Here is a 25413-nt window from a genome sequence, read left to right on the forward strand (position 1 = left end):
AGTCTTTTAACTCATATTGATTCACATTCAGATCAGTGAAAGGATGCTTGTTATTATGACTTGTTCCAAACCTGGTTGAGTGCAGTGACATTAGACTGTCGTTAACATTGCTATTACTTAACCCTATATGACCCACGTGTCAAACTCATTCCACGGAGGGCCGAGTGTCTGTGGATATTCCCTCCACCCTTGTACTTGATTTATGAATTAAGGTCACTAATTAGTAAGGAACTCCACTCACCTGGTTGTCTAGGTCTTAAACCAAAAACCTGCAGACACTCAGCCTTCTGTGGAATGAGTTTCACACCCCTGTTCTATGACATGGTCAAATATATCATAACTGTAACGGCAGTCTATTTCGTCCTCCTCATTGGACGAGGAGAAGCGAGAAGGATCGGAGAACCAATTTGCAGAGTGGTAAGTTTCCATGATATTTAATGTACACGAAAACAATACACGATACAAAATAACAAACGAACATACCGTAACAGTCCCGTGTGGCACAAACACTGACACAGGAAACAAACACCCACAAACCAAACGTGAAACCCCGGCTGCCTAAGTATGATTCTCAATCAGGGACAACGATTGACAGCTGCCTCTGATTGAGAATCATACCAGGCCGAACACAAAAATCCCAACATAGAAAACACACATAGACAACCCACCCCAACTCACGCCCTGACCATACTAAATAAATACAAAACAAGGGAAATAAGGTCAGGAACGTGACAATAACCTGGTACATTTAACCCTTATTTTACCAAGTTGCAACGACCTGGTCATGAGTTACAGTGGAGAAGAGAGTGTTTCTATGAATCAATTGAAGGCTGTGGATGATTAGGTAGCCATGGTAGTAAGAACAATGCTTATTAAGTCGTCTCCTCTCATAACCACAGAGGACCTGTATGCTGCTAGGAGTTCAAGTAAGTACCAACAGGACCTCTGGATGAGGTTATGTGTTGACATTACCTGTTGTACTATGAGGAGGTTACATAGCCACATAGGTGATGCATTATGGATCTGCTGCCAAATGCTGTTCTCTTGTCCCTAGGCCATTTAATCCCAACATCCCTGCAACTGCTGAGTCAGATAGGTAGGCAGGTGTGTGTTTGTGTGTGTGTTCCCTTTTCATTCACTGGTACTTCTCACCTTACTGTACAGCTTGGAATGTTGATGTAGGTGCACATGTGTGTTTGTGTCTTTGTTATCACCATGGGAACCTGTCCAAATGAGTCCCTGACTGTCACCAGCGCTGGCTAGAATGACAAGCTTGGTGACAAGAGACTGGTCGCCATGGTGAAACGTCACCATCCTGTCAACACAGCACACAGGGGAGCACACACACTGCTAAATACCACTGGAGTTATTCCTCTGCAGATACAGTTGGAGGTGGGAGATATAGAATATACTACAGGGCTTCATCTTTCAATTAAAACCAATATCTGGAAGTTTCCATGATATTGGGAATTCTTCCCGCCAACACTGTAAGACTCCGAGCAGTCATTGGATTTGCATAAATTCACAATAAAACAACGTTATAACCACATCTGATGATACAGTACATGATGATATATCGGCAAGAGACCCGGAATACATTACCATGTGGAATTTAAAAAAGGATGCCTTCTTTTTGAAGCTCCCGCTGGTGCCCTTCGATAAAGAGCATTGCTCTGAACATCAACCAGCGAACAGGCACGTCCGTTAATCATTGATACATGACATTTACATCTCATTATTGAATTAGCGAAACAGAGGGACTCGCAAACCCAGTACCTCTGGGCACCTGTAGGCAAGAGGTCCTGTGTGCTATTTCAGTCTTCTTCACCAGAGGAGAGAAGGGGAGGGAAGAGAAATAGCCTATCCTGGTTCCAGATCTGTTTTTGCTCTTGCCAATTCCATTGCTCATTGTCAATGGGTGACAAGGAGTTGACATGATAGCACAAACAGATCTGGGACCAGGCTACTTCTCTTAGACTGGCACTCTAAGAGAAGAGAATAGAGAACTGAGTAGAATTGACAAACTCATAGGAAATTCTGCAGAGTCTTGGAAGATGGCGCTTTTACATTCTCCCAACCAATTGTGCTATTTTGTTCGTTTTTTTTGCTTTTTGTGTATTTTTTTACTTATTGTGTATATAATGTTGCTGCTACCGTCTCTTATGACCGAAAACAACTTCTGGATACTCACCGATTACTCACCGCGGACTGGAATAAACTTTTTCCTTTAACGAGTCAGATGAGAAGGATATCCTGCTTTCGCTGGAACAGGCCCAGACCCACGCCTTTTGCGTGAAGAAAAGGCACAGGAAAAGCGGCCGCAGATCAGGCAGCCTTCTGAGAATCCGTAGGCGAGCGAGTAAACTGCCACTGACATTGTTCTTTTTGCTAACGTGCAATCATTGGAAAATAAAATTGATGACCTACGATTAAGATTATCCTACCAACGGGACATAAAAAACTGTAACATCTCATGTTTCACCGAGACTTGGCTGAACAACGATACGAACGATATAGAGCTAGTGGGATTTTCCATGCACTGTCAGAACAGAGACGCTACCTCTGGTAAAACGAGGGGTGGGTGGTGTGTCTATTTGTCAAAAACAGCTGGTGCGCGATGTCTAATATTAAAGAAGTCTCGAGGTATTGCACGTTTGAGGTAGAGTACTTTATGATAAGCTGTAGACCACACTATCTACCAAGAGAGTTCTCATGTATATTATTCGTAGCCATCTATTTACCATCCCAGAACGAAGCTGGCACTAAGACCGCTCTCAACCAACTCTATAAGGCCATAAGCAAAGAAGAAAATGCTCACCCAGAAGTGGCGCTCCTAGTGGCCGGGGACTTTAATGCAGGCAAACTTAAATCAGTTTACCAAATTTTTACCAACATGTCACATGTGCAACCAGAGAAAAAAAATCCGAGACCACCTTTACTCCACACACAGAGATGCGTACAAAGCTCTCCCCCACCCTCCATTTGGCAAGTATAATCCTAATTCTATCCTCCTGATTTCTGCTTACAAGCAAAAACTAAAACAGGTACCAGTGACTCGGAAGTGGTCAGATGACGCGGCTGCTACACTACAGGACTGTTTTGCTAGCACAGACTGGAATATGTTCCGCGATTCATCCAATGGCATTGAGGAGTACACCACCTCAGTCATCGGCCTCATCAATAAGTGCATCTACGACGTCGTCCCCACAGTGACTGTACGTACATATTCCAACCAGAAGCCATGGATTACAGGCAACATCCGCATCGAGCTAAAGGCTAGAGCTGCCGCTTTCAGGGAGCGGGAGACTACTCCGGATGCTTATAAGAAATCCCGCTATGCCTTCAGACGAACCATGAAACAAGCAAAGTGTCAATACAGGATTAAGATTGAATCCTACTACACCGGCTCTAACGCTCGTTGGATGTTGCAGGGCTTGAAAACTATTACGGATTACAAAGGGAATCCTAGATGGGAGCTGCCCAGTGACGCGAGCCTACCAGACAAGCTAAATGCCTTTTATGCTTGCTTCGAGGCAAGAAACACTGAAGCATGCACGAGAGCACCAGCTGTTCTGGATGACTGTGTGATAACGCTCTCGGTAGCCAATGTGAACAAAACCTTTAAACAGGTCAACATTCACAAATCCGCTGGGCCAGACGGATTACCAGGACGTGTACTCAAAGCACGTGCGGACCAACTGTCAAGTGTCTTCACTGACATTTTGAACCTCTCCCTGACCGAGTCTGTAATACCTACATGTTTCACGTAGACCACCATAGTCCCTGTGCCCAAGGAAGTGAAGGTAACCTGCCTAAATGATTACTGCCGCGTAGCACTCACGTCAGTAGCCATGAAGTGCTTTGAAAGGCTGGTCATGGCTCACATCAACAGCATCCTCCCAGACACACTAGACCCACTCCAATTCGCATACCGCCCCAACAGATCCACAGATGACACAATCTCAATCACACTCCACACTCCTCTGTCTCACCTGGATAAAAGGAACACCTGTGTGAGAATGCTGTTCATTGACTATAGCTCAGCGTTCAACACCATAGTGCCCAAGAAGCTCATCACTAAGCTAAGGACTCTGGGACTAAACACCTTCTTCTGCAACTGGATCCTGGACTTCCTCACGGGCCGCCCCCAGGTGGTAAGAGTAGGCAACAATACGCCTGCCACGCTGATCCTTAACACTGGGGCCCCTCAGGGGTGTGTACTTATTCCTCTCCTGTATTCCATGTTCACCCACGACTGCTGACGACACAACAGTGGTAGGCCTGATCACCGACAACGATGAGATGGCCTAAAGGGAGGAGGTCAGAGAACTGGCAGTGTGGTGCCAGGACAACAACCTCTCCCTCAATGTGAGCAAGACAAAGGAATTGATCATGGACTACAGGAAAAGGCGGGCCGAACAGGCCCACTTTAACATCGACGGGGCTGTAGTGGAGCCGGTCGAGAGTTTCAAGTTCCTTGGTGTCCACATCACCAACGAACTATCATGGTCCAAATGTACCAAGGCAGTCGTGAAGAGGGCATGACAAAACCTTTTCCCCATCAGGAGACTGAAAAGATTTGGCATGGGTCCCCAGATCCTCAAAAGGTTCTACAGCTGCACCATCAAGAGCATCCTGACCGGTTGCATCACCGCCGGCAACTGCTCGGCATCTGACCGTAAGGTGCTACAGAGGGTAGTGCGTATGGCCCAGTACATCACTGGGGCCAAGCTTCCTGCCATCCAGGACCTATACAATAGGCTGTGTCAGAGGAATGCCCATAAAATTGTCAGAGACTCCAGTCACCCAAGTTATAGACTGTTTTCTCTGCTACCGCACGGCAAGCGGTACCGGAGCGCCAAGTCTAGAACCAAAAGGCTCCTCAACAGCTTCTACCCCCAAGCCATAAGACTGCTGAACAATTAATAAAATTGCCACCGGACTATTTACATTGACCCCCCTCCCTTTTGTACACTTCTGCTACTCGCTGTTTATTATCTATGCATAGTCACTTCACCCCCATCTACATGTACTAATTACCTCAACTAGCCTGTACCCCCGCACACTGACTCGGTACCGGTGCCCCCTATATATAACCTCGTTATTGTTATTCTTATTGTGTTACCTTTTTAAATTACTTTTTATTTTAGTCTACTTGGTAAATATTTTCTTAACTCTTCTTGAACTGCACTGTTGGGTTAAGGGCTTGTAAGTAAGCCTTTCACGGTAAAGTCTACACTTGTTGTATTCGGCGAATGTGACAAATAAAGTTTGATTTGATAGTCAACATATACAGTTGAAGTCGGAAGTTTACATACACTTAGGATGGAGTCATTAAAACTTGCTTTTCAACCACTCCACAAATGTCTTGTTAACAAACTATAGTTTTGGCAAGTTGGTTAGGACATCTACTTTGTGCATGACACAAGTAATTTTTCCAACAATTGTTTACAGACAGATTATTTCACTTATATCTCACTGTATCACAATTCCAGTGGGTTAGAAGTAAAAAAAACTACCTCAGAACCTCAGAAAAACAATTGTAGACCTCCACAAGTCTGGTTCATCCTTGGGAGCAATTTCCAAACGCCTGAAGGTACCATGTTCATCAGTACAAACAATAGTACGCAAGTATAAACACCATGGGACCACGCAGCTGTCATACTGCTCAGGAAGGAGACGCGTTTTGTCTCCTAGAGATGAAGATGCTGGAGGAAACAGGTACGAAAGTATCTATATCCACAGTAAAACGAGTCCTATATCAACATAACCTGAAAGGCCGCTCAGCAAGGAAGACTCCACTGCTCCAAAACCGCCATTGAAAAAGCCAGACTATGTTTTGCAACTGCACATGGGGACAAAGATCATACTTTTTGGAGAAATGTCCTCTGGTCTGATGAAACAAAAATAGAACTGTTTGGCCATAATTACCATCATTATGTTTGGAGGAAAAAGGGGGAGGCTTGCAAGCCAAAGAACACCACCCCAACCGTGAAGCACGGGGGTGGCAGCAACATGTTGTGGGGGTGCTTTGCTGCAGGAGGGACTGGTGCACTTCACAAAATAGATGGCATCATGAGGGTGGAAAATGTGGATATATTGAAGCAACATCTCAAGACATCAGTCAGGAAGTTAAAGCTTGGTCGCAAATGGGTCTTCCAAATGGACAATGACCCCAAGCATACATCCAAAGTTGTGGCAAAATGGCTTAAGGACAACAAAGTCAAGGTATTGGAGTGGACATCACAAAACCTTAACCTCAATCGTATAGAAAATGTGTGGGCAGAACTGAAAAAGCATGTGCGAGCAAGGAGGCCTACAAACCTGACTCGGTTACACCAGCTCTGTCAGGAGTAATGGGCCAAAATGCACTCAACTTATTCTGGGAAGGTTGTAAAAGGCTACCCGAAACGTTTGACCAAAGTTAAACAATTTAAAGGCAATGCTACCAAATACTAATTGAATGTATGGTAACTTCTGACCCACTGGGAATATGATGAAATAAAAGCTGAAATAAACAATTCTCTCTACTATTATTCTGACATTTCACATTCTTAAAATAAAGTGGTGATCCTAACTGACCTAAGACAGGGACTTTTTACTTGGATTAAATGTCAGTAATTGTGAAAAACTGAGTTGAAATGTTTTTGGCAAAGGTGTATGTAAACTTCCGACTTCAACTGTATACTCTTGGCAGATATATTCCAGACACATTAAAATACATAAAACCTACAGTATATGGTAACACATTAAAAGACAGTTCACCCCCCTGAAACAAGTGTAGGTAATTATCACTTTATTGATAGTCATTGATAGTTAATTTCACCAGGTCTGCAAAGGTACACGTCTGTAGTAGGCTGTGCAAACATGCTAACAGCACAAAACCACTCCCACTCCCCCAGTCAACAAATGTATATAATCTCAGTCATATACAGTATTCCAAATACATATACAGATAATAATTTTCTTTTATATATTTAGAAAAATATAAAGTCCAAGCTTTAAAACTGACTGACAAAAAAACAAATCACAACAAGAAGTCCCAGATGTAGTATATGATGTCTACATATGCTTAAGTGTGTGTGTGTGTGTGTGTGTGTGTGTGTGTGTGTGTGTGTGTGTGTGTGTTCACGAGAGAGTGTCAGGGAGGAAAACTCTGCAGATGGAGGGTACGAGCTTACAGCTGAAGGGAGAAAAAAGATTATGTAGCCATTTTGTGAATTATGGGTGACATGGGTTTAATAAACAACCTGTCGGGTGGTTCAGGCCTAACACAAATACTCCTCCATCCCGAGCTACTCAGAGGAACAGAGGAGCCTGACCTCTAACGGGGTTGTACGTCAAATGTTTTGCTAACAGTGTGAGACTGGTGCGTGTATTGTACTGTAGGTGTAATGGGAGAGAGAATGTATTATATACAACAACCTCTACAGTAATCCACCTAATTTCCTCTCATCTACAGCCACTTGTCTCTTGCTGAATGAGTTTGTCATATTGTATTAGCTCGACTTCCTGTGTCAGTTATTTATCAGCCATGTACGCCTACTGTATATCCTTCATCTTGGAACATTACTGCTGGCCTCCAAAGGAACAACAAAGGAGAAGGCAGTAGAATATGAGTAGAATTATATTATTAGCCAAGTAGCCATGGTAGCAAAGCAGATAGAGGGATGTTTTCTCTCAGCACTTGGCCAGAGGAAAGAAAGGATGAGAGAGTAGGGGAGATATTTGATGAACGACCAGAAGAGGAAGAGCGGAGCCCCATTACTTCCTCGTTAATGGTAAATGACAAAGCCGAGAGGGACCAGAGCTCAGGAGTTACCATCAGAGACACAGAGGAGATTGGATCTAAACTGACATTCAAAATCCATTTGTAGTGTATTCAGGGGAAAAGTTGGGAGCAGGGCTCCAACTTGTGTCGTCGTATTGTGCATGCCAACCCAACATGGTTTAAACTGTACCAAAGTGTCTAGACCTCTTGGTAGGGTTGTAGAGTGCTTAGTATATTAGATATGGTCGATATGAATCTTTTTTCTTACCCTAGTGGTTCAGAGGTAAAAGATATACTGATGCTACTTCAAAGGGTCCGTTGTATTTCCAGAGACCTCCGGAGTCCGTTTCTTAATGAGGAAATGTAAACCAAGTAAATGCTCTGTAAATATTAGCATATGGGTGGTCAAAGTTGGCAGAGCAGTGTATGTGTGTGAGTGTGTGTGTGTGTGCTCGTGCGTGCATGCTTATAAAGAGGAGATGATACCCTAACAGTGGTCTGTCAGCCTGTGGCTCTATCCCATCACTTTGAAACTGTTTATAAATTAAAATAGCCAATTGCTGTATGGACAGGGTGTTAGCAGATGGGTGTGTTTGTATAGTGCATGAGATGGGCATGGAAAGAGACAGGGTGTATTTGGGAATCCAAAGTGGCATACTTTCAGTGAGCAACAAAACTCCCTAAAATGGAGCCCTTAGTTCCCTTGAAAACATTGAAGATTTACGATACTACAATGAGTGTTGAATGAGGGCATAAGAGAATACACACACTCACTTACTGTACGCTATACAGACAACATCCCAGGAGCTATACAGACAACAACTCAGGGGCTATACAGACAACACCTCAGGGGCTATACAGTAAAGTACACACAATGAGTCAGTAGGGAGAGGGGAACGACTCCCCCAAAAGTTGAACACAACAAGATATTCTATGAACAGTCGCAGCCCTAAAAATCACCTTCCTCCATCCCTGTTCCCTTCATTTTTCTTGGACAGGGGCATTACAGAGACCAAACTTCCCCTTCAGGATCCGTACAGACCGTTACAGCCCTGCACTCCCCTGCTATCGCCCCTCACACTGCCGAGCTGGAGATCTGCACCCAGCCAACCTCTGTGTAGGCGCCCGTCACATGCCAGTACACCGCCCCCATCAGTTTGGTCCACACCATTTGCACTTCTGCCGTGAAGAATTCTGGGAAGTCCTCCGAGAACACCTCCAGCATTACACCACACAGGATCTGAGAGATGGAGAAAGGGAGGAAGTGAGATTAACAATGAGGAGAAAAGTGAGAGGAAGAGGATGGCAAGATGTAAGTAAAAATAAAAATTGGTAGATGAAGAAAGAGGAGTAAAAATGGAGGAGAGCAATCTCATCTAACAAAAGCGCCCTCAAAGCCTTTCCAGTTGGCCTCAACTTGAAACAGAGCAACGCAACTTCCGTCCTCTCCACTCAAAACCTTTCAGAGGGACATTAGGGACCATTAACACAGACAAGCCACGCCCTCACCTTAAAGTACATAGGCTCCACCTTGTGTTTGACAGCATGCGCCTTGCCCACCAGAGCCAGAACAGAGGACACTTTCTCTGGGTCGTGGAGGTTCTCCACCACCGTGTTGATGGCGCTCATCACCCGGCGGGCGTGGTGCCTCAGCTGGACACTGCGCTCCATCTCCTCTGGGTCATCCATGTCCTGAAACTGGCTGAAGTACTGCTTGGCCGATGGGAAGTTCACAAAGAACCTGGAGGACAGAAGAGCAATAACATTCTTACTCTGTGATTTTCCTGGATTTCTGGTGACAAGGTGTATCTATGGCTCTGGGTAGAAGTTAGTGTACTCATAATATCATAAAACCCACTGAACGACCATGCAACCAAACAATAACGGGGGAAGTCCAAGAAACTGGGGGACAAAAGAGTCAGGGTTAGAGTTTGTACAGAGCCATGATGGTACAAGCACAACTTATGTGGATATCATCCATGCTGGTTTCAATTGTTCCAGGACAATGATATTCTAATGAGACAATAACACTCTTAGTTGAATGTCCTCATAATCCACACAGAGCAAAGCAGAAGATATCAATATGCCTACAGGCAATCAAATGATGTCAGTGCAAAAATGAGGTATGCATAATATGTCAGTTAATACCCTCGGCAAAAGTCACCGAAATGACTGAAATCGGTACTAGTGGGGAATATGTACGCTTCAGAACATTTGATCGAAGCGTTCAAGCTTGAAGATTTCTGAATCTACTCATTGAAAGGATGCCCTGTGGCCATAAAGTCAGACGAGTTAATCAGAAAATTCCGGAGACATTATTGCTCATTGTAATGTGTGACCTAGAGCTAATGAAAACTATCCAAAGTTTTCAAAATGCACAATGTGCCTCAAGTTGTAATCGGCCTCTTAAAATAGCCTCATCTGCACCTAGGTGATTGGGCTTACTTATCACTTGTCACGACTTGGGCTTACGACTCTCAAGTGTTTACGTCCTGCGAGGTGGAGTGTGCGGCTCACTTCTCATGATTTCTCGCGTCTACTTGGAGCCTTGGAGAATCTGCTCGGGGCGCCAACAACACGCAACGCGGGGTGATTGTCAGGCGGGAACGGTAAAGTGGTGCTGATGAGGCGAGGAGCATTAAGATCATTACGTTTCTTTGAGTGTAATTAGAGGCAGGTGCTGCTGGGGACCGGAGGAGCGAGACGGGTGGCAGTCGATGTTCCTCTCGGAGCATTTCACCCGCGGCGACTGTGCGTAGGAGGTTTCCTCTGCCTGAAAGCTTTGGCATTGATTATGAGCCACATAACAATACCTGCCATACACAGCAATGAAAGATGCAAAAAAACTATGTCCTGTGACTGCTTTGTCATCTACAAAAGTGGCAGTAGATACCAGCTTCCATACCATGTCCTAAAGTGCTTTTGTCAAGTCCTTCCCTCTCTAGTCACAGATACTGTATAACCTGCAGAACTTCACACTTTCCCTGAATGGAAAATAATGGAAGTTCAAAAGGAAGAGCATCTCTCTGAGGATTACTGGACTTCACACAGAGGGTACTCTGACTGATGTGTGTGCCGTCTATGGACTAGTTTGAACTGCAAGTTATTTCAGGGCCACACAGTAAAGCCCATTCTCCAACCACCCTATGAGATGTAAGCTGAGAGAATGGGAATCGCCCCGCTCTGTTTTGATTGAGGTCTACAGTTTGTACGTCACCACCGCTGAGACTGACCACGTCAGGGCACCTCAATTAGCGGCTGTGTATTTTTGACGATAAGACTATGATGAAGTTTCCACAAGCTTACAAAGCGGTGCACTGCTCGTACAAGGAGATATGTGGGGGATATTTTTAGATTTTTGACTCTGCTCTCACCCTTTCTGGTGAAAGCACAGCATGCTGTATATGTAAACAAATGAATCATTGAAACACACACACACATACACTCTCAGCTTGTTTCACCCCTGACCCAATTTGACTCTTGTAAGTGCTTTACACCAGTGCGGCTGACTGGGTACGAGGGTTTAGTTATTCAGCGTTGGTTAGGTTTGGCCCCTGGCAGCAGCGCTACACTACACTACACTGCATCCCCGCAGATCCTGTGACATGCTATGCTACGCTACGCTAAAGAGGCGCCTGCTTGCCCATAGCTGTCCCCAAGCCAAGCTCTCCCAGCTGTCGCTGCGTCACTTTGTCTTTGAAACAACAAGGGACACTAGCGTGTTGTTCCTTGCAGAGAAACATGAAAGTCCCTTAGAGCTTTGTGAGGAAAGGACTTTTTCTCTTAGAAGTCAGAAATGAAGGACTTTTATCGTATACCTCGCCAATCCTCTTCAGGGCCTCCTTTTATAGGTCCAAGAGTACTGTGCAATATACTGTTAAATATACAAACAGTGTATATCCACTTTTATATCTGCATGTATACTTCTACATCTCTATAATGAAAGACTGTTAAAACATTTGCCCTGAAAGCCTAACACAACCAGAACCAGAGAGTGAGAGTGGAGTGTCTGGAGTGTCAAAGATGCTCTCACACTGAATTCCCCCAACCTGTCGCTGCATTTAAATGAAGTCATCAAAGCAGCACCATTAGTGGCTTGTTGGTCACATTCTAATTAGTCTTGAAGGGTTCTTTTCGGGAAGGCAACACGCTTTCGAGTACTGAGAAAAACGACCTTGACTAACCTGTGCGAGGATTAGACACAGCACGGAGAGGTGGTTTCTCTTTACGGTCATTCAAAGGACTTCCATGAAATCAAATCAAGTCTCATCTCCTCAGTCACCAAGATGGACCACTTTATCCATCATCCAGTCACAGCCTAATACTATTGCTCGATGTTTGGCGATTTCATTGGGCTGCCATTTGTACAGTACTCGAAATGGCCGGAGGTGGTCTCCTCATTGGTGAAATTGCATTTGTGCGCATTGATGATGACATTAGCCCAGGCTATTGTCACTGTCTATTCTTTCCGTCCATCCAAGCAGAAGGATAGAAATGCAAATAGCTAAGCATTCACATGGCGAACCATGGAAGTCAACCGAAAAGTGGAAGGCTTTGACCCAGTATCCATCCACTCTTCAACGTGCTTTCAGGATAGCTATTAGACCATTATCCATTCCGCACAGATGACCTGCTTACTCGGGCCATCTGCTTGTTAATACGAGCAGGCCAATTAGTGGGTACAGAGGGATGTTAGGGAGTGTGACATACAGTACCAGTCAAAAGTCTGGACACACCTACTCATTCAAGGGTTTTTCTTTATTTGTACTATTTTCTACGTTGTAGAATAATAGTGAAGACATCCAAACTATGAAATAACACATATGGAATCATGTAGAAATTAAAAAAGTGTTAAACAAATCAAAATGTATTTATGATTTTAGATTCTTCAAGGTAGCCACCTTTTGCCTTGATGACAACTTTGCACACTCTTGGCATTCTCTCAACCAGCTTCACCTGGAATGCTTTTCCAAAAGTCTTGAAGGAGTTCCCTCATATGCTTTTCCTTCACTCTGCGGTCCAACTCATTCCAAACCATCTCAATTGGTTGAGGTTGGGTGATTGTGGAGACCAGGTCATCTGATGCAGCACTCCATCACTCTCCTTGGACAAATAGCTCTTACACAGCCTGTAGGTGTGTTGGGTTATTGTCCTGTTGAAAAACAAATGATAGTTCCACTAAGCGCAAACCAGATGGGATGGGGTATTGCTGCAGAATGCTGTGGTATCCATGTTGGTTAAGTGTGCCTTGAATTCTAAATAAATCACAGAAAGTGTCACCAGCTAAGCACCCCCACACCATCACATCTCCTCCTCCATGCTTCACGGTGGGAACCACACATGCGGAGATCATCCCTTCACCTACTCTGCATTTCACAGACACAGCGGTTGGAACCAAAAATCTCAAATTTGGACTCATCAGACCAAAGGATAGATTTCTCGTGTTTCTTGGCCCAAGCAAGTCTCTTCTTCTTGTTGGTGTCCTTTAGTACTGTTTTTTTGTTGTTGCACCAATTCAACCATGAAGGCCTGATTCACGCAGTCTCCTCTGAACAGTTGATGTTGAGATGTGTCTGTTACTTGAACTCTGTGAAGCATTTATTTGGGCTGCAATTTCTGAGGCTGGTAACTCTAATGAAGTTATCCTCTGCAGCAAAGGTAACTCTGTGTTTTTCTTTCCTGTGGCGGTCCTCATAAGAGCCAGTTTCATCATAGCGCTTGATGGTTTTTGCGATTGCACTTGAAGAAACTTTAAAAGTTCTTGACATTTTCCATATTGACTGACCTTCATGTCTTAAAGGAATGATGGACTGTTGTTTCTCTTTGCTCATTTGAGCTGTTCTTGCCATAATATGGACTTGGTCTTTTACCAAATAGGGCTATCTTCTGTATACCACCTCTACCTTGTCGCAACACAACTGATTGGCTCAAATGCATTAAGAAGGAAAGAAATTCCACAAATGAACTTTTAACAAGGCACACCTGTTGAGAGAATTGAGAGAATTCTGGTTGAGAGAATTGAGAGAATGCCAAGAGTGTGCAAAGCTGTCATCAAGGCAAAGGGTGGCTACTTTGAAGAATCTCAAATATAAAATATTTTTGTTGGTTACTACATGATTCCATGTGTGTTATTTCATAGTTTTGATGTCTTCACTATTATTCTACAATGTAGAAAATAATAAAAAATAAAAACCCTTTAATGAGTAGGTGTGTCCAAACTTTGACTGGTACTGTAGGTGCAGATGAGAAGCTTTGCACTCAGGAGGATCATCAGACCCAGCAGAGCATTCAAGCCTGGGCATGTCAAGAGAGCCTGTGATCATGATGTCAAGGGACAGAGAGAAATAAAAGATAGAAAGAAAGAGACATAGTGAATAGAGAATGTGAAGGAGACTGAGGAAAACGAGAGAAAGAAAGTGAGGGAGAGAGAGGAACAGATATGGAGAATGAGAGAGAGACCGTCAGGGAGAGTCGAGAGAGACATTGAAGTGCCAAAGCTTGTTGCTGTTACCCACAGATAAGAATGCCACACACGTGCACGTATGTACACACTCACTCTCTCTCTCACACACACACACAAACACACACACACACACACACACACACACACACACACACACACACACACACACACACACACACACACACACACACACACACACACACACACACACACACACACACACACACACACACACACACACACACACACACACACACACACACACACACACACACACACATCTCTACACACTCTCTGCCCTCAGAGCTTTCCCTAAGGGACTATCTTGTCGCTCTGACCCAAAATCAGAGCACATCACTGCCTTAGCGACGCCACGCTGTCCGTTTTAACGAGCCCTCTCGGCGTTCCATGTGGAACACTGAGACAACACTGAGACTAAAGTCAAACGCATCCCAGCTCAGTCAGACAGCGACTCTTTCTTCAGATGCAGAGCCTCAGCATTAAGACCAACACACACATACAAACAAAGTGACAGACAACGTGTAATATTAGAATTCCAATAATCAAAGAACAATAAGCAGTCATCAAGGTGCCACAGAAAGGTACCTGCTGGTTCAGTTTTAGAGTGAAGATGTGACAGGTAAAAGATGTGAAATATGTGTAAAACATCCTATAACATCCTTAATAAACAGCTTGAACAGGAATGTCTGCCTCAGACAGGGGGACATTTAAGCAGAAACATGTGCTCTCCCTCAATTATAGTGTCTTACAAAAATAGTCTGTGGAATGAAGAGAGCTTCTGAGAAATTGCTTTTTAATGAGGACAGAAGTGAGTGAATGAGAGCAGAATTGTCTATGTGTGTATGTGGTCTGTGCATCTCCCTGTTTTTTCCAGAGCCTGCTGTGGGATTTCATAGAAATGCATGAGCCCCCTCCAATCTGCACAAATCTATGGAAAACACACATCCAGCGGTGCTCAGGTGCAGTAAACATCAGTGGAAATCTGTGTCTATATGTTGGTCAAGTCTAGTCCCCATTAACCCCAATCACCCTCCACTCACAACTTTTTTGCCCAAACTTTTCTATGCCTGATAAGATGCTGCACATGAGAACGTCATTTTTAAAATTGTACTCCACTAAAATTGTAGACCCCTGGCACCATCTCTGAGGACCCCCCCGCCCCCCAATGCCCTCTGGTCTCACCAGCTACACGTACCTAATGAGGACCCCCTGATACTCCACGTACCTAATGAGGACCCCCTGATACTCCACGTACCTAATGAGGACCACCTGATACTCCACGTACCTAATGAGGACCCCCTGATACTCCACGTACCTAATGAGGACCACCTGATACTCCACGTACCTAATGAGGACCCCCTGATACTCCACGTACTTAATGAGGACCACCTGATACTCCACGTACCTTATGAGGACCCCCTGATACTCCACGTACCTAATGAGGACCACCTGATACTCCACGTACCTAATGAGGACCTCCTGATACTCCACGTACCTTATGAGGACCCCCTGATACTCCACGTACCTAATGAGGACCACCAGCCGCAACACTATGAGGACTCTAAGCCCCACGTACTTAATGACCATCAGCCCTATATGTGCCTTAGGAGGACCTCCAGCCCCGCCACAATGGCGACCAACAGCCCCATCACTGTGGAGACCAACAGCCCCATCACTGTGGAGACCAACAGCCCCATCACTGTGGAGACCAACAGCCCCATCACTGTGGAGACCAACAGCCCCACCACTATGAGGACCCCCCCCCCCCCCCCCCACCTGACCACATACCTTATGAGGACCGACACGCCCACGTCCTCGCAGTTCTCGTAGATGTGTACCCAGGTGTTCTGGATGATCTCCCGCTCGACATCGGTCAGCGGCTCGGCCCGCTCCGGCCGCTCCCCACGCTCCATCGTCTCTCCTCCTACGTCTCTTGGCGACTCCATCCGAGACGACCTCCGCCGCAGCAGCTCGGAGGCTCCCGGCAGCAGCGAGCGGGGGAGGTAGGGAGCAAGGGAGGGGGGGAGGGAGAGGGAGAGCTGTGAACCCACGGCGACGGAGATGGAGGGATGGAGGAGACAGACGGAGCAGCCGTGAACGTTACCCACCCACCCCCCACCAAAACCACCACTCTCTCCCTTTGCTCTCCTCTCCTCCAAAACTTGTCCTCCACTGTTAATACCACTTCTTTTTTTATTCCCCTCACTGTTTCTCTCTTTCTCCGTTTCTTTGTATCTTTCCTTCTCTGGTAGGGGAGCTGTCTTCCCTCTGAACTTCTGTGTTTGTGAGGACCTGATGGAATGACGGAGGGAGTGGGAGAGAGGGGTGGAGAGAAAAGAGAGGGGGTGGGGAGAGATAGAGAGAGGGGGTAGAATAGAGAGCATCTAGGATCTCTGTATTGTCCTCCCGCCTCCCTCTCACACACTCCTTTCTCTCCCTCCTTCCCCCTCCCTTTCTCTCTCTCTCTTTCTCGCTTTCATTTTGTCTACCTAATGTGCGCACACATGCAAACACATGCACGCACGCACACACACACACACACACACACACACACACACACACACACACACACACACACACACACACACACACACACACACACACACACACACACACACACACACACACACACACACACGTATGCACACACATGCACGCACATTGAACACGCACACAGATCCTAGATGATCTCTATTCTAACCCCTCTCTTTTCTCTCCACCCCTCTCTCCCACTCCCTCCGTCATTCCATCAGGTCCTCACAAACACAGAAGTTCAGAGAGAAGACAGCTCCCCTACCAGAGAAAGAAAGAAACAAAGAAACGGAGAAAGAGAGAAAGAGTGTGTGTGTGTGTGTGTGTGTGTGCGCTCGTGGTGGGATTCTGTATCGTCTCATGAGAGAGCCTGTATAAACTGTGACAGAAAAAGCTATAGGAAGCCTCTGTCTCTCCACAGACTCTCACAGGACATTGTGCCTGACCGTTTGACAGGTAAAGCAGATAGAAGAGAGAGAGAGAGAGTAAAAAAGAGAAGTTACCATTTGCATTCAGGCTATTGAGAAAGTTATGAAATAAATAATGGAGGTCAAGAAATAAGGTTAAACATGAATTACATTATCTGTCATAGAGTATTTACTTCTCACTGATTCAATTGTACTGGACGTATGATTCATAAAAAAAACTTGATGAAACCATTCAAAAGTAAATTCAACAAAAGTCTTGGATCGTCTGGTTTGAAATGACACTTTGATTTGTGCAATGCAGACAGACCAACACAAGAAGATTGAAGAAACCTGCTACAGAAGGGGTCAATCTGCATTGAAGATATTGAAAATTCCACATTTGACATTCGCTCAGTGGCTCGCCACAGCCAGAGGAGACGGTTAATAAAATGCTGGCTAGACAAAAAGGGGGGGGGGGGGGGGGGAGGCTACGGTGACAGCTGTATTGTGCCATGGAGTCTATAGAAAAAGCCTGCCTGCCGTTGAGATAGAGCTGTCACAGCATTTGAAAGATGACAGATTTATGCACAAAGCCAAGTCTGGCACCCGTCAACATTAAACTGAATGGCACACTAATGTCTGTCAGACCTTCCACGTGCCACTTAGGCTGTGTTTACACAGACAGCCCAATTCTGATCTTTTGCCCAATTATTAGCAAAAGCTCTGGTCTGATTGGTCATAAAGATCAGAAGTAGGCTACCTGTGTAAATGCAGCCTTAGGCTGAGCAAATACTAAGTCTGTGATATAGGGCTTTGCCAAAACCTATATGGACATAATTAAATTACCACCGTCTCATATACATACAGAATACACTGTCCATAGCATAGTATGAGTATAAAGAATTTTCTACTGTGGGAATATAAAGTTATTGGACACTAACATCTACTGTAACACAAAGCATATTGCCAATTGGCAAAGGTTTGTTCAAAATCTCACTAGATAATGAAGACCACAGACTACTACAGACTACTCATACATGTACTGTATAAAGCATTTGTACTGTGTAAATGTAGCTTGGGCCAAGTTAGCGTCTATGATGATAGTGTATGATAGTATTCATATTATCGCCTCTCCATCTCAGACCTTGCAGGAAGTAAGCAACACTGATGCTTCGAACACACCGACAGTGTCATTGGGCAAAACAGTACGCAGCATCATCCGGGATATGTGTACAACAAAAGTTCAACATTCACCTTCTGCTACCATTTCTGTCAAGCCGTCTAGGCATACAGTTTGACGCATACGTTCGATGTATGCACCACACAGAACGCTCTGCAACGCAACGCTGCAAGGCAAACGCAGCGCTTCATTGGAAATTCTGGCGTGCCAAAATGCAATGACGCTGTCGGTGTGATCGAAGCGTGAGTGTAAAAAAACATTAGGAAGGCATGCTCTTCCCATGACATAGACTGACCAGGTGAATCCAGGTGAAAGCTATGATCCCTTATTGATGTCACCTGTTAAATCCACTTCAATCAGTGTAGATCAGGGGTCTCCAACCTTTTCTAGCATGAGAGCCTTGTTTCAGGTCCTGAGCTACAGGCAGTCAGATTTGGGTATGTCATTTTAGGCTATTTTTTTTTAAAAGGGCCAGATTCTTAATTAATTGAAAAGGTTTTGGGGAAAAGTATTTCTGTCAACCTACAAGATGGTTATCACATCAACTGGCTACACACAGAGTGATAGACACACATGCGCACCACACAGACAGACAGGGACAATATTGTTGGAAATGAATTGGAAGATATTGTGTTAGGTTTGGCTTTTTAAGCTAATAGTGGCTAACCAGGGGTGGGATAATGTCAAGTTGCATTGATTAAATAGTAGCTGGGAGCTTGAGGGGTCTGATACTTGTGAGATTTGTTTATGACAGTTTGCGGTGGAACACGTGAAAATTGCATGTACTTTCAGAATTCTTTGGCGAGCTATTCATAGGTGGGCTACGAGCTACTGGTAGCTTACGGGCTACAAGCTACTGGTAGCTTACGGGCTATGAGCCACTGGTAGCTTACGGGCTACGAGCTACTGGTAGCTTACGGGCTACGAGCTACTGGTAGCTTACGAGTAGCTTACGAGCTACTAGTAGCTTACAGGCTACGAGCTACTGGCAGCTCGTGATCGATCTGTTGGAAATCCCTGGTTTAAATGAAGAGGAGACGGGTTAAAGAAGGATTCTTAAGCCTTGAGACAACTGAGACATGGATTGTGTACGTGTTCCATTCTGAGGGTAAATGGGTAAACCAAAAGATTTAACTGCCTTTGAACGGGTATTGTAGTAGGTACCAGGCGCACCAGTTTGAGTGTGTCAAGAACTGCAGAGCTGCTGGGTTTTTCACGCTCAACAGTTTTACGTGTGTATTAAAAATGGTCCACCACCGAAAGGACATCCAGCCAACTTGACACAACTGTGGGAAGCATTGGAGTCAAAATGGGCCAACATTCCTGTGGAACGCTTTTGACACCTTGTAGTCCATTCCATTCCCTGACGAATTGAGGCTGTTCTGACGGCAAAAGGGGTGCAACTTAATATTAGGTGTTCCTAATGTTTTGTACACTCAGTGTAGATGTACGTTTGTCTTCTTCAATGAGACACTGGTCAAGTAGGTCATCTCTAAGAGTGTCCCGAATGCACCCTATTCCTTACTTTTGCACTACTTTTGACCAGAGCCCTATGGGCACTGGTCAAAAGTAGTGCGGTCAAAAGTAGTGCACTATATATAGGGAATAGGGTGTTATTTAGGATACAGACTAGATGTGTGTTTTTAGGAGTGCGCCTACTCTGGTTTGATGGGGTAGAGACCATTATAATGACTATTGCATAACTATTATGGTGATGTGTTATACACAGCACATTAAGCCTGTCCAATACCTCAGTAGATTTCATTAGCTCCAAGTCACTGTGACAAGATAAGTGCCTTGCGTTTGGCCAGTAACTGAAAGGTCGCTTGTTCGAATCTCCAGGCAAACTAGGTGAAAAATCGGTCAATGTGCCCTTGAGCAAGGCACTTCACCCTAATTGCTCTGGTTAAGAGCGCCTGTCAAATGACTAAAATGTGAGAGAGTTGCAGGGGGGCAGAGTGATGTGTGTGTGTAAGTAAGCGAGGTGGATGAGGTCAAAAGGTTGGAGGTAAGAGACCACCTGAATACTGATGATATTCAAATTTAATTATTCAACACATAATTTCAGTAGCTCTTGACCTGGAGGGTATGACATTTGAAGTGACACTCATTCTGACTGTTTAATGTCAATAAAAATGTATCAGATGCAGAATAGCACAATCTTATGTAAATCAACCATGTATTCCAGATTTCCTGTTACCATGTCAAGTCAAAGCCACAAGTGAATATGTTTTGTATTATGGACTGCACAGAGCATCCAGACCCTTTTCTCTGTGATGATGGAATTGACTTCACTTATCAGAACATACCAGAAACTTTACGCGCGGTACTTTGACCCCATCTTGTGGACACTCGGCGGTCCTGCACAAATTTCGACTCGCCAGTTTTGCCAGATTTCCAGAGAAGTTGAGTTACACGTCAGAATGGAACCTGTACTGGTGAGTGGACGTGTACTGTGACCTCAACATTTTGTGTGTATCAGCTGATCCCGGATATATGCAGATATGGAACGTGTGGTGGAGATGGCAAATAACGGTGGTGAGCCCGACATAAACTGCTACGTCTGACATTACATATTTTATTGTTCATAAATCCATAACCAGCATTTGTCATTTTTATGCGGCTCGTGTGATTTTCCTGTGCGCGCGCTGGCCCATAATAAACAATGCAACATGTATACTTTAATATTCTAACTGTGTTGCCTCTGCATGGGTAGACGTGCCGTGCTGCTTGCACTTGTGCTTGGAATGGCAAAGCGTTTTAGCAACTATCCTACATCACCAGGCAAATAGGGGGCTTCGGCTTTTGCTTTGACAGTGAAAGTGATAATATCGGCTTTGTTTTGTATGACAGCTGATCCCCAATCGCCAACAAATAGCCTACAGGCCGTTCACAGGTAAATTACGTTAATGATTAAATACTTTGCCAGGGTTGTATTCATTATAGCCTATTCTGTTACAAATCGTTTCGCCCTGTTGCAAAACCGTTTACTCCAAACGGAAAACGCAAACGAGAGCTTCTCTTGGACAAATTAAAATAGAGCCCCACCCGTTTTCTTTACGTTTCCTTCTTAAACGGAGACGGTTTCCAAAATGTATACAACCCAGGTATGTTTCCCTAACATTCACCAATGTGAACCCCTTATATTCAGCCCAGTAGTTTATCTTGCAGCTCCCTATAAAACATAATGTTGAACTTCTTAGCCTATGCATCACGATTGTATAAACTAGGCGGCCTACCAGTGGAGTTATTTCCTTACCATCTGGATTGTCTATCTACTTTCTGAAGTAGCAATTGAGGAGGAACAGTCAGTGAAGCTTGAACCAGTGTTACAGGATAAGTGTACTAAGGCCCAGACCTCTTGGCAAAGGTCATATGAGGATTCTATACCAATAGTCTACGACTTAGATATCGCCTCTCACTTTTTCCGTCCCCTTTCCTCTCCTCAGGTTTCTCCCTCGCCGGTCCTTCCACCACTCCCCGCAAGCGACAGGTGCGATTCTCCGCCCGCCACGACATCCTGCTGCTCCGTGAGGTCATTGCTCAGAACCCGTTCTGTTCCAAGGAGTCGGGTCGTATCTGGGCCCGTGTCGGGGAGATCATTACTGCTGCCCTGCAGGACGAGAGCTTCGAGGTGGACGCCCGGCGTTGCAGGGAGAGGACCATGCTGCTGCTGGACTACTACAAGAAGCAGGACTTCCCCAGCCTACGCAGGTTGGTCAAGACTGGCCAGAAGTTGACATTAGACATACATACACAAGAGTCTACACAAGGCTTAATAGGAGGAATGTATTAGAAGCTGATACCCAACCCTGTGTGTCTGTGTCTGTTCATGCTTATGTGCCTGTATGTGTTCAGGTTTGGGACAGAGAGGCTGTATGCCCAGAAAGAAGACCTACTCCACGAGGTGTTGGAGCTGGAGGCAGAGAAGGGTCTTCTGGCCAGCGGGGAGAGTAAGTACCAGGATGAGGAACTCAGGAAACGAGCCCTGGAAGAGCTGGCTAGTCTACCAGAGCAGGACAAACCCATCATTATCTCCACACAAACAGGACAACCCAAAGGTAAGAACCCCATCCAAGTCTGTTTAGATCTGTGAGGTGAGAGAATAACTTTTAGATCTGTGATCATATCCAAAGGGAGGAAGGAAATAGGACACACACCTGAAGAGAATACTGTTATTATAGCCCTACTGTGACCAAACCAGTGGTTCTCCTGTAATTGCTTACAATGCACTGCCCTTGCCCCACCTAAAACACTATTCTCCTGTTTTAGAATGCCCTGCCCTTGCCCCACCTAAAACACTATTCTCCTGTTTTAGAATGCCCTGCCCTTGCCCCACCTAAAACAGTATTCTCCTGTTTTAGAATGCCCTGCCCTTGCCCCACCTAAAACAGTATTCTCCTGTTTTAGAATGCCCTGCCCTTGCCCCACCTAAAACAGTATTCTCCTGTTTTAGAATGCCCTGCCCTTGCCCCACCTAAAACAGTATTCTCCTGTTTTAGAATGCCCTGCCCTTGCCCCACCTAAAACAGTATTCTCCTGTTTTAGAATGCCCTGCCCTTGCAGAATACTACAGAATACTGAGAATACTGTTTTAGGTGGCCTGCCCTTGCCTCACCTCCTATGTGTGTCGGTACTCAAGAGACTCACACAGTGACATGTTTGCTCCTCAGCAAAAATGTTTGAGTGACTACAGACCAAAAAACGTTGACCTTTTGAGACGTTATCCTCCCCATCTCAACTATGTCCCTCTCTATTCTCTCCCCTCCCTGCCCCCTTCAGTCCCCATGACCCCAGAGCCCGAGGAGGAGCAGGAGGACCTGGCGGAGCTCTCGCTAGTCTCGGCGGCGCCCATGGCCAAGCAGCCTTGCCAATGCTGCTGCCAGACCTACTCAGAGATCCTCAGCTTCCTGGAGAAGCGCTCGGAGGCGGAACAACGACTGCGGGAGGAGGAGCTATCGCTGAGGAGGGAGGAGCTAGAGATCCAGAGGAGTAAGATCACTCTGGAGAGAGAGAGGCTGGGGGCGGAGAGGAAGGAGAGGGAGAGGAGGTTCGAGCTGGAGAGCCAGGAAAGACAGGTCATATTGGACCTGCTAAAGGAGAAGGTGCTCAAAGGATGAGAGGATTGGTGGGGTGGTGGCAGGGGGCAGGTGCTGAAGTAACCCTAGGTGTATGGTGTGGACATAACATTAAGACATTGGGAGGGTGGTACTACCTCTGGATCGCACCCTCTGCACTTTGTTCTACGCCAATGGCCTTAGTGAAGGAATTAGCTGTGACACCCATATCCAAGTGTGGAGATCCATGCCTAGCATTGAGCTAAGCTGGATGACCGCGTTCCACAAGGACACTGTGACTAAAAATAGGTAGCACATCCTCACACTGTACATACCCATACATTATCTTATTAAACAAACCCTTTGGTGATAGAATAACAAGCTGTTCAACAAAAGTATGTTTTATAGTGAAAAGACAAATTGCCAACAATTCTCCCAATGTCAATTAACTCTGGTCAATTCTGACTTTATGGTCATTATTATGAAGCTGTTCCTGCTGAAAATTCCAAGAAAGTACTTGCATAACCTACTAATGATATGGATGGCTGCAAGCAATTTAGAAACTGTATTTGTCAATTGAGGAAAGAGTGAAGAAAAGTTTAAATACAGTATGTAGGCTAATTAGATTTCTAGGAAATATGACAAAGTTGTGTAACAATTTTTTACTTATTTGTATTGTATTGAATTACATATGACATACCGTTCCCCCTGAAATACCACTTTTTAAACATTTAAAACAGAATATGTTACCTACATGTTTCTTCAATATAACCCATTACTTTAGCGACTCTTTACGTCTTTTGACGCCTGCTACGTAAGGTTACTCTTTGACCTCGCGCATGATTGAAGTGCTCTGAGTGGTTGAAAATTCGAACAAACCACCCTCCTCTGTTCCAAAGCAGCACTCGCATTGGATTATTCTACTGCCAATATGTTAATCTTGGGCTACCCAATGAAATTACTCGTTTTCTTTTCTTTGATGCAACCTCATTGCTACAAAGTTTACATTAGCTACGATAGAAGCAACATTGTATACACGTTTTGAGATTATACGAGTCTGATATAGTGTATTTCTATTGCTAAAATATTTTTCAAATTGAAGAATTAGGTGGAGCGCGTTTTTCATAGAGTAGCTTTCAGATCTATGTGCGGATGTGGAACAACTCAGTTTATCCGTTTTCTAGTTTGTTAGACCAGTCAGACTGCGATCGATAAATAGACTTGTTTACTTACGCCAGTTATGTAGGTTAGCTACATGTAGGCCAGGGTTTATGCTTTGAGATTTTGTAACATTCCGCACTCATTCGACGTATTTCCGTGTTCTTAAATCCTGAATTTATAGTCGATATTGTCAATGTGAGTAGGCAAAATACGTGGTTATTGACTTTTATTGAGCTTCAACTCTCGTCTGTCATTCTCACACTTCAAAGTTTTCCTATAGTCACTCAACAATGAATATCTCAAAAAGTGGGTACCGTGTCTTTTCTGCCAACTCGACCACCGCATGCACAGAGCTCGCCAAGAAGATCACAGAGTAAGTAAATTAATCTCTTGCAACTCCCTCAAATTACATGTTTTTCTCTTCAACTGGATTTTGAACGTAGTTAAGACATTAGTGATGTCCTAGCGCAGTGGTTCCCAAACTTTTGCAGTTACTGTATAACCAACTGAGTTTTGCTCTGCCGGAGTACCCTTGAAGTACCCCCTCGTGCATTTTAGCAGTAGGCCTATGGTCTCATGAGTCTTCTTAAGTACCCCCTGTGGATAGGCCAAGTACCCCTGGGAACCACTGGTCTAGTGGTATAGGCCGCTGCTTCTAGAGAACATGTACCGCTGCCAGTGTGGGTTTGAATTCGGCCCAGTGCTCTTTCAGCAAAAACGTTCCTCTCTCATATCCAATAAACAATAAAATAAGTAAGGGACAGGACTGCCCCCCTCCTTAAAAAAGAAAGAAAAAAAAAGTAGTGTGAAAATATCAGAAT

General features: G+C 44.8%; 3 protein-coding genes across 4 annotated transcripts in view; 2 read left to right on the forward strand and 1 right to left on the reverse strand.

The window, feature by feature from the left end:
- Window positions 1-6814: 6814 nt before the first annotated feature.
- Window positions 6815-16516, reverse strand: LOC120027352 (cytoglobin-2-like). Its single transcript, XM_038972270.1, has 3 exons — window positions 16044-16516; window positions 9281-9512; window positions 6815-9011 (listed from the first exon to the last, which is right to left on the reverse strand). Exons 1-3 carry the CDS (start codon window positions 16199-16201, stop codon window positions 8847-8849), a joined length of 555 nt encoding a protein of 184 aa, XP_038828198.1. The 5' UTR covers window positions 16202-16516; the 3' UTR covers window positions 6815-8846.
- Window positions 16517-20860: 4344 nt separating this feature from the next.
- si:dkey-45d16.4 (scaffold attachment factor B1) lies at window positions 20861-24052 on the forward strand. The gene is made up of 4 exons (XM_038972278.1): window positions 20861-20912; window positions 21824-22088; window positions 22233-22435; window positions 23157-24052. The coding sequence occupies exons 1-4, from the start codon at window positions 20879-20881 to the stop codon at window positions 23492-23494; spliced, it is 840 nt and encodes a 279-aa protein (XP_038828206.1). The 5' UTR covers window positions 20861-20878; the 3' UTR covers window positions 23495-24052.
- Window positions 24053-24408: 356 nt separating this feature from the next.
- The window catches only part of LOC120065979 (phosphoribosyl pyrophosphate synthase-associated protein 1-like), a 28116-nt gene continuing 27111 nt past the window's right edge, over window positions 24409-25413 (forward strand). Inside the window, exons 1-2 of one of the 2 annotated variants that reach the window (XM_039017029.1) lie at window positions 24409-24787; window positions 24873-24965. In XM_039017029.1, the coding sequence (XP_038872957.1) occupies window positions 24883-24965 (83 nt within the window). In that variant the 5' untranslated portion in view covers window positions 24409-24787; window positions 24873-24882. Of the gene's footprint in view, window positions 24966-25413 lie in introns of both variants that reach the window. The other variant, XM_039017022.1, reaches the window with a different exon arrangement.

The sequence above is a fragment of the Salvelinus namaycush genome, chromosome 2 (genome assembly GCF_016432855.1).
Source record: "Salvelinus namaycush isolate Seneca chromosome 2, SaNama_1.0, whole genome shotgun sequence".
NCBI lineage: Eukaryota > Metazoa > Chordata > Actinopteri > Salmoniformes > Salmonidae > Salvelinus > Salvelinus namaycush.

What these genes read in the sequence shown, in the direction of transcription:
- LOC120027352 (XM_038972270.1), bottom strand. Translation starts at nt 16,201, where the DNA reads ATGGAGTCGCCAAGAGACGTAGGAGGAGAGACGATGGAGCGTGGGGAG. An exon ending in GGCGTGTCGGTCCTCATAAG is followed by an intron (nt 9,513 to 16,043) that starts GTATGTGGTCAG and finishes TCTGTCCTCCAG; the next exon opens with GTTCTTTGTGAACTTCCCAT. An exon ending in TGGAGCCTATGTACTTTAAG is followed by an intron (nt 9,012 to 9,280) that starts GTGAGGGCGTGG and finishes TCCATCTCTCAG; the next exon opens with ATCCTGTGTGGTGTAATGCT.
- si:dkey-45d16.4 (XM_038972278.1), top strand. Translation starts at nt 20,879, where the DNA reads ATGGAACGTGTGGTGGAGATGGCAAATAACGGTG. An exon ending in GGAGATGGCAAATAACGGTG is followed by an intron (nt 20,913 to 21,823) that starts GTGAGCCCGACA and finishes TCCTCTCCTCAG; the next exon opens with GTTTCTCCCTCGCCGGTCCT. An exon ending in GACTTCCCCAGCCTACGCAG is followed by an intron (nt 22,089 to 22,232) that starts GTTGGTCAAGAC and finishes GTATGTGTTCAG; the next exon opens with GTTTGGGACAGAGAGGCTGT.